Source organism: Plasmopara halstedii, assembly GCF_900000015.1.
Source record: "Plasmopara halstedii genome assembly, contig: Scaffold_194, whole genome shotgun sequence".
NCBI classification, from domain to species: Eukaryota; Oomycota; class Peronosporomycetes; order Peronosporales; family Peronosporaceae; genus Plasmopara; species Plasmopara halstedii.
Window position 1 is genome coordinate 179367 of NW_020187115.1, and position 8507 is coordinate 187873.

General features: G+C 43.8%; 4 protein-coding genes across 4 annotated transcripts; 2 read left to right on the plus strand and 2 right to left on the minus strand.

Moving 5' to 3' along the window:
* Positions 1–1417: 1417 nt before the first annotated feature.
* Positions 1418–1958, minus strand: PHALS_02448 (uncharacterized protein; the record flags this gene model as incomplete). The annotated part of the gene is made up of 4 exons (XM_024719923.1): positions 1418–1508; positions 1581–1672; positions 1739–1819; positions 1881–1958. 4 exons carry the CDS (start codon positions 1956–1958, stop codon positions 1418–1420), a joined length of 342 nt encoding a protein of 113 aa, XP_024572727.1.
* A 74-nt stretch (positions 1959–2032) lies between these two features.
* PHALS_02449 (hypothetical protein) lies at positions 2033–4516 on the plus strand (the record flags this gene model as incomplete). The annotated part of the gene is made up of 12 exons (XM_024719934.1): positions 2033–2134; positions 2204–2416; positions 2499–2576; positions 2645–2753; positions 2818–3166; positions 3251–3320; positions 3403–3471; positions 3544–3626; positions 3707–3947; positions 4047–4137; positions 4394–4423; positions 4482–4516. The coding sequence occupies 12 exons, from the start codon at positions 2033–2035 to the stop codon at positions 4514–4516; spliced, it is 1470 nt and encodes a 489-aa protein (XP_024572728.1).
* A 213-nt stretch (positions 4517–4729) lies between these two features.
* On the plus strand, positions 4730–6098 carry PHALS_02450 (camk camk1 protein kinase; the record flags this gene model as incomplete). Its single annotated transcript, XM_024719945.1, has 6 exons — positions 4730–4745; positions 4834–5158; positions 5227–5510; positions 5587–5662; positions 5731–5849; positions 5932–6098. 6 exons carry the CDS (start codon positions 4730–4732, stop codon positions 6096–6098), a joined length of 987 nt encoding a protein of 328 aa, XP_024572729.1.
* Positions 6099–6309: 211 nt separating this feature from the next.
* Positions 6310–8507, minus strand: PHALS_02451 (Tetratricopeptide repeat-containing domain; the record flags this gene model as incomplete). The annotated part of the gene is made up of 4 exons (XM_024719956.1): positions 6310–6406; positions 6464–6571; positions 6639–8241; positions 8312–8507. 4 exons carry the CDS (start codon positions 8505–8507, stop codon positions 6310–6312), a joined length of 2004 nt encoding a protein of 667 aa, XP_024572730.1.

Here is an 8507-nt window from a genome sequence, read left to right on the forward strand (position 1 = left end):
GAGTCAATTCGAAAAAGTGATAAGAAGTTATAAGTTCCCACACCGGGACTCGAACCCGGGTCTCTGGGTGAGAGCCAGCTATCCTAACCGCCTAGATTATATAGGAAGGTGTCATAAATACAACAGACACATAACAATAAATTTACACAGAAACAAACAATCAAACCAGTGCATATCTAAACGAATTCACGCGTAACGAACGAGCCTTCCTTCTATCATTCGACATTGTTCTGGGTAAAAGCGTTCAAGCATGGATTAACACTGTAGTAGTGTCGATAGTGTATCCAGCGACGATATGCTGCAAAACTTCCTCATTTTCACATTTACTAAGCTAAACAATATGATCTTGGAGTCATGAACAGTTTGCTTCGAATGCAAGGGGGAATAAATAAACACAAAAAGAAGTCAATTCGAAAAAGAAGTCAATTCGAAAAAGTGATAAGAAGTTATAAGTTCCCGCACCGGAACTCGAACCCGGGTCTCTGGGTGAGAGCCAGCTATCCTAACCGCCTCAATTAGATAGGAAGGTGTCATATATACAACAGACACATAACAATAAATTTACACAGAAACAAACAATCAGAAAGTGCATATTTGTACGAATTCACGCGTAACGAACAAGCCTTCCTTCTATCATTCGACATTGTTCTCAGTTGAAAGCGTTCAAGCAGCTATAGTAGTTTCGATAGTGTATACAGTGACGACATGCTGCAAAATATTCTCATTTTTACATATACTAAGCTAAGCAATATGCTAACTAAACAATATGATCTTGGAGTCATGAACAGTTTGCATCGAATGCAAGGGGGTATAAATAAAGCGAAAATAAACTTAATCTGAAAAAGTGATAAGAAGTTGAATGTTCCCACACCAGGACCCGAACCCGGGTCTGCTGGGTGAGAGCCAGCTATCATAACCGCCTGGACTATCTGGGAAGTTGTCAAAGTACAACAGACACACAACAGTAAATCTACACAGAAACAAACGATCAAACAAGTGCAAATTTGTACAATTTCACGCGTAATGACAAGCATACCTTCTCTCATAACTCCTTCTCCCACTAATTACTCTTGGAGGTAGCGGATTGCGACCCACTACACTCGTATTGGTTCTTGTAAAGAACGAAGGGTTGGTGACGTAAATTACGCTTCCTCAAGCGCAAAGCTACGGCATCCCCGCTGCAGCTTAGATAAAAAGAAAAATAAGTCAATTCGAAGAAGTGATAAGAAGTTGAATTTTCCCACAATGGGACTCGTTTCGTAACGTGGTGTACGTACATATAATATCTAAACACGATAACAATATTAAGCGATTGGGCGTATGTGGATCACGCGAAGTGCGGGGGCATCAAATTTGCGAGAAACTTTTGGGCTGATACTCATGCTTTTGTAGGTAATGAGGGACCCCTTAGAATTTATCAGTACCGCGCAGTTTTGAGAAAAATAAGACGTGTGATAGTATCCAGCGTGCACATCGAAATCGGCAAATGAATCAGCAGCACTATGCACCTGGATCGGTATGATTTAGGCAATTACTTAAAAGCAACAGTACAGAAAAAAAATTGGTCGTTTTCGTCTTACCACATATATTGGGCAGGGTCGAGGTCGTGTAAAATGACTTGACACACCGATACGCCTCCAAAGACGTGACAAACGATAAAAACAGCATTTTTCTGAAAGCATACAAGGAAGATCTTTATTGTAGGAACCCTGCATAAAAATTATCTGCTGCGGTATACCAGAGGAGAGAGGATATCAAGGCCTGCAATGAGGCTACCAAATGCCAGGGTGAAAGATAGATACGTCAAGATACTAGAGGCCTGAGCACCATTTTCAAAATGAAAGGAACTACACAAAAGCAAAAATGATTAAATGACTCACTTGCATCCCAACCAAGCACGTGGCTAGCATGTGACCACTAGTAAGCATGAAACGAGCGCGCAGCACTGCCATGCTCATTCTGGTATCTTGAAGTGACGTTTATCTATCAACTACTAAGTACGATCTGTCCAGTTGATAAAAATAAGACAAGCATGGCGGACATCGGCAGCTACTCACCCCTCACAGGTTTTGTATTCATCTTTAACCTTATTGTGGGCGCAGGTGCCCTCACCATTCCACACGCTTTTGCCAATGTAAGACTAAAACTTAATATACATTGAGCCGATCGAAGTATTTTACAAATTGCTGCTATTTGGCTGTAGGTCGGGCTCATTTACGGAGCCATCCTGCTGTCTGTCCTGGCATTCGTCAGCTATGTGACAGCCACCTTTATGATCGAGGTTATTGCTGGTGTGAACGCGCTCATTCGACAGGATGATGGCAATGTGGACGAGAAACAACCGTTGGACGAGTTGAGTGATAGCGACGACCACATAGCGGACACGGAGTTTGTACCGCTAATGGTCGCCAATGAAGTATTTTTGCGTTTTAAGATAACGTAAGACCAACCAAGCGACGTCGTCACGCGCGATGTGATTTTTGTGGCTATTGTTGTAGAAACAAGATGCGCTGAAGCGCCTACTGCGAACGAAAACGAAGAGCGACCAGATGTTTCACTTTGACTTATCCAAGAAGGTTCATTTTAAATTCTCTAGCTTTTCGAGAAAAGTGACGAAAGCTTCCTTGATGATAATTGCTCACAGATGGAACTTGCCGAGATGGCAAAGTTATTGTTCAATCACCAAGGAGTCGTCGCGTTTTATGCATGCATCACTGTGTATCTGTATGGTGACCTGGCTATATATGCCGTCGGTACGCTCGCTGATGGTTGACCAATGTGTGGCTCTCACAAGCTCATAACGTTGATTTGCACTAGCCGTTCCCAAATCACTGCGAGAGATTATCTGCCCAAGGCCCACGGCAGATGCTATCGTCTGGCAGTGCTTTGATAACTTAAACAGCTCAAATTTGTACCGTCTTTTTGTTGTGCTATTTGGTCTCCTTGTCGGGCCATTCACGTTTGGCCACGTGTACAAGACGCGGATACTGCAGCTTGTGTCAACACTCATCCGCCAAGCTTCATTTGGGCTAATGATCGTACTGGCCATTATTGGGATCACACATGGTCACGGTCGAAGTATTGCTGACGTCGTGAGTTACGAAAAGCCGGCCAGCATTGCCACCTTCTTTGGTGTCTGCATCTACTCCTTCATGTGCCACCACAGGTATTGTAACCACTTGAACCAAAATCTCTTCATCACTTGCGCTGGACGTGCTGACAACTATTTTGTTTTGCGCTTATAATGCAGTATACCAGGTCTTGTGGCACCTATTACAGACAAATCGAAAGTTGCTATAATACTTGCCTCAGCCTTTGTGGTACGTCATATAGTGCGCTTTCCATGTGCAGGACGTGGTTTTTACGAATATTGGTACACATGTGCTTTTTTTGTTAATGAAGGCGGTTTGTAGTGTTTATTTCGTTCTGTGTGCGTCAGCAATCTTCCGATTTCGGCCAGAAGACGTCGAGGTCTCATTACAGAGAGGATGATTTTGCTTATTGTCCTTCATGACCTTTGATTCGTATTGCTTTTTTATTTAGGATGTGTACACACTTAACTTCAAGGATTATTCCGTAAAAGCATTTGGATACTTTCTTGGTCTCTTTCCGGTGTTTACGCTAAGGTAATGTCCAATTCCTGCATCCTGAGTCTTCACAACCGTACAATGAAATCTGAGATGTATTGCGGCGTTTGAATTCATAGTGCAAGCTTCCCACTTATCTGCATCACGCTTCGCGAAAATATCCACCACCTTGCGTCAAGCTTGAACGAGTCGGTGCAACTAAGTGACGCAATTACGCCTTTAAGTGGGTTGTATGGATTTTTAAAAAGTCATACATGCGCACTTGTGGCGCTTCTGCCACCGCTCGTGGTCGCGTTCTTCACTGAAGATGTGTCGATGTTAGTGGGTTTCACGGGTGCATATGCTGGCTTGGGCATTCAAGTACGTTTTGTGGTGGTTAAATTCGTGGCTTTGAGTGTTTCTCAGAGGAGCACGTACTTACAATTGCGCGATGTGCATATGTGCTTTGTTATTGACTAGTGGATAGTCCCTACATTCCTCGTTTTCTGCTTGCGCCGTCGACTGGAGGCCGAATGGAAGCAGATGCATCCAATGGAGGCAGCTGTTACACGTTCTAATACCCTAGCAGCACGCGGGAACCTGAACCGTTTTGCAAGCCCATTTGCTCACCAGGCGTGGTTGTACTTGGTACTTGTATTCTCCCTCCTCTCAGTTGTACTAATTACGATTACGCATAGTATGTATTAAGGCTATGTAAATGAGTGGGCAATTATAAAGCCAAAGACACTAAAATTTTTCCAGATGAACCATCTCCTTAACTGTACCAACTTGAAGTTGTTTCAAGCGCAACGTTGTGTTTTTCACAGAAGCAATGTGTTTGGGGGTGGCATCTGGTGGTAAGGCTTGTATGCCTTGGACCACCAAATGGCCAGCCTACTGAATCGTTGATAGCAGATTTGCAGCCAATAAGCAATTTTGGTTTAAATTAATTCCGAAGAGTAGCGAAAGACACGGAAAATCACAAAGCGTCGACTCGAATAGCAGATCCGGCTAGACGACTCAAGACGCCATCGCACTCAGCTCGCGCCGTCGCCTGCGCCTACACTCCCACTGCTCTGTCGTGCAGCTAAGAACGACTCACACAGTAATTTTTTGCTCCAAAAGTTCTCAATTCTCCGCCCTTGTGCTTTCTGTAGTCTCGTATGGCGGCATTTAAAGGTCCGTTCATTTGCTTCATAGCTTATACAGTCTTCTTTGACTCACGTTTTGTGTAATGCATTGTCATCGTGCTTGTGTAATCTAACAGCTCCTCCGCTCTCAGCCTTCTTTCGTAAGGAGGAGGACAATTTGGTGACTCAGGGCCTCACGGACGTGCATGGCGTGGCCATGTTCCACTCTTTGTACGATGTGGGCGATCTTATTGGCCGCGGTGCCTTTTCGCTTGTTTATCTATGTCGAAGGAAAGAGACGCAGCAGATCTTTGCTGTCAAGGTTATCAATAAGGCGCTGTGCGTCAAGAAAAAGACTTTGCGTGACGAAATTACAGTTCTGCTTCGAGTCAAACACGCGAATATAATTAGCCTTGAAGAGGTATACGAAAGCGATCAAGAGTTGTTGCTAGTTATGGAAAGGTGTGTTGGTGGATGAAAATCACCAGTTAATGCTCTAAGACAGAGGACTGATATCTGATCATGCGTAGAGTTACGGGCGGTGAGCTGTTTGATCGTATCGTGCGCGTCGGCGTATACTCTGAACGACAAGCGGCTGAGATCGCCACTAATGTATTGCAGGCAGTAAATTACCTTCACTCTTGTCACATTTTGCACCGCGACATCAAGCCAGAGAACATTCTTTTAGCCAGCGGTGACAGCAGCGACGTCAAGTTAAGCGACTTTGGTATTGCTAAAATTCTTGAGGATGAAGACGACGGCGCACGATCTCGTGGCCGAGCGTACACTAGTTGTGGAACAGACTATTACGTTGGTAAGTAGGATGAGGAAGCTTTACGTACAAATGAACTGCTAATCGTTGAGTCTTTCAATATCACTGTTCTGATCAGCACCAGAAGTTCTGAATGGAGATGGCTACGACAGTAAAGTGGATTTGTGGAGTCTGGGCGTTGTTTTATACATCATGTACGTGGTGATGCGCCACTACAGCTTGATAATACTGCACTTTATAAGCTCTCGCCAACTTATTTTAGGTTGTGTGGATTCCCTCCGTTCTCGGAGGATGAAAACGGCTTAGAGTCCGTATATCTCAAAATTCGCTCTGGCGCTTTAGACTTTCCTCACCCGTACTGGACAAACGTATCAGAAGGAGGTGTGTATGAGTTTAATTTGCTAGAATTGTTACGTATAGTGAGGATTTAAGCTTTTTTTTCGCATGTGAACGGTTACCAAAGCAGCCAAGGATCTGATTCGCAATTTACTTAACGTATCGGCACAAGATCGCTTCAGCGCAGCGCAAGCACTTGACCACCCTTGGATAAAGGGCGAGTACAGCGAGCAGCCGCTATCATCGGCTATAATGGAAATGAAGCGCTTCAACCAAAAGCGGCGTTTCAACTAGCTCATTGTTCCCACCTTCAGCATCAAAATCTGACAATAAAGCAATTACACGAGAAGCTATGCTTGCTGGAGTCACAAACATAGACATATTCATGGTGGTCTAGTCCTATCCGCCCCGTACATACTATATACCAGTGAATTTGTATCTTGAATACATGTAGCTTAAGTAGTAAGATTTTGGCCGATGATCATATCATTACATATTCTCTTCCTTATGTCGTTCCCCCCGACCACCAATTGCAAATCGAGGCCTGTAGATCCTGAATGTGACTGCTTCCACGCAGATGTCGCACCCCGTCAAAGATTAAACTACTCAATCATCAGTTATACGTATGTACCCATAAATCAACCACCCACGCGTCCTACCTTGAGTCCTTTACGACGAGAAACAAATTCGCGATATGGTCTGGGATATCGTGAGCATTTGCAAATATGCCTTTATTCCTTACACGAGATGCGAAGGCCGCTAATTGACTAGCATTGTGCTCAATGTTTTGATAAGACGTGGCATTTCAAAATTTGAATTACAAAAGTGAGGTACCTGATTCTTGCCGCTGCCGATATTACGTGCGTTCCAGTGGTTAAGGCCTTTGAAAATGTGACACTACCCTCAAGGTAATAAATGCAGTTCTTTAAATTTTTCCAGACGTGTAACAATGGCGAATCCAGCAACATCAGTTCAAAACCATCCAATTTCTGCAGTTTACCCGTGCTAAAACGATCATAGTTTATTTTCGCATTTTTAAACTCCGAGACGACAAATGGCAATGACGGTAACGAGATGACTCCGTAAAAAATGACAAGAAAGCCGAATATAACGAAGGATGGACAAGATTTAATAAACAATGTTGTCATGCCAAAATATCGTGCGGGTGGAACAGCTTCGAGACTTTGCTTAAAATATACAACCAGAAGATGTAACTCGTCAGAAATTTCCATATTATTGACTTGATTCCGCAACTGACGGAGCTCTGGACGAAAAGTCCGCACTGCTGCTTTCTCCATTGCGTCGAAGCATTCTGCTAGCATTTTCGACAGCATTTCCATTGAAAAATCTGTAGGCTGCTGCCAGTATTCGATTAGCCAGCCGCTGAGACCTAAAAAGAACCATGTATCAAGGTCGACATCGGATTGTATACCATTTGCCACATCGTTGTAGAGCTTTACGAATGTGCAACGATATATTTCGTGCAAATCATCCGATGAAATACATCCTAGCACGATGCCACCCGCATCAATAAAAGCTGGCCCAAACAATCTTAAAGAGTCGGCCCATTGACCTCGCCAAACTACCCAGTATGCAATCGTTGTGAAATAGGCCGCAAACTTGATACGTCTTCCTTCGCCCCACAATTTTGCTTGTTGTCCGGCGTTAGTCCGCAATGAGTTGGCAACCAGCATCGCTGTTACTACTAGCACAACTCCTGCCAAACGCAAATCTTGCTGCAAACATAGCATAAACTTTAGCTGTCCAAACGCCCTCATAAGAATCGGAATTAGGTAACAAAATTGCGGGAGCCACTTAAGCGCACAGAGCTTATCCTCAGACGTCTGCACCCAATTTTGCGCATAGTGTCGAGCGCTTATTTTCAGCTGAGAGTGATAAATGCATATTATCAGCATAGATAACACCATGAGAATTTGTCGATGAATTATCGCTTGAGCAAGTAGGCCAAGAACTAATAATCCAGTTCCAAAAGTCACGCTTCGTAAACTTATCAACTCTGCAAATATACTCATGATCGTCATCCTCGCGAGCTTTTGCGCGTCAAGATGTTCCAGGATCCGTTCCACTTTCGCTTGAAATCTACGACTCAACACCTTTTCGTCACCGCTTTCTAGTATTTCAGTTCCCATGTTGTCAGGAACTAGACCTTTATTATCGTCAGCAGTGGTGTATGACTGTGTTTGCTGTACAATCTGTGTAGAGTGCAGCGTACTGCACTCACTTATTGATTCAATCTTATGTGAATGTTCGTACGATCCTTTATTCGGAATAGTTTGAGCACACATTTCCGTAGTTAGTAGTTTACCTTTTACATCTTCTTCTTCGTCACTCTCCTCAAGTAAAGCATTTAAAACTGCCACTCGAGCTTCTTTCAGTCCCAACTGTAAATCTGCATTATCGGGATGCAGCCGAAGTCCTAAATGGAGGCGCAGATCATTATCGAAACCTGATGTTGACCAACTTGAATTGGCAATAGTCAAACAAACCTTTCTTATACCAAGTCACGGCCTCATCATGTCTGCGCAGCCGAGATAACGCCTCTGTGAGCATCAGATACCCATAGACTAGCGTCTCGTCAATATTTAAGCACGAACGGGCAGTAATCGCTGCTTCTTCTAGTGCTAACCCCGTCCCTTCTTGAAGACATTGCTGGCAACGAAGCTGCTGCGCTTCTAGTGCCAT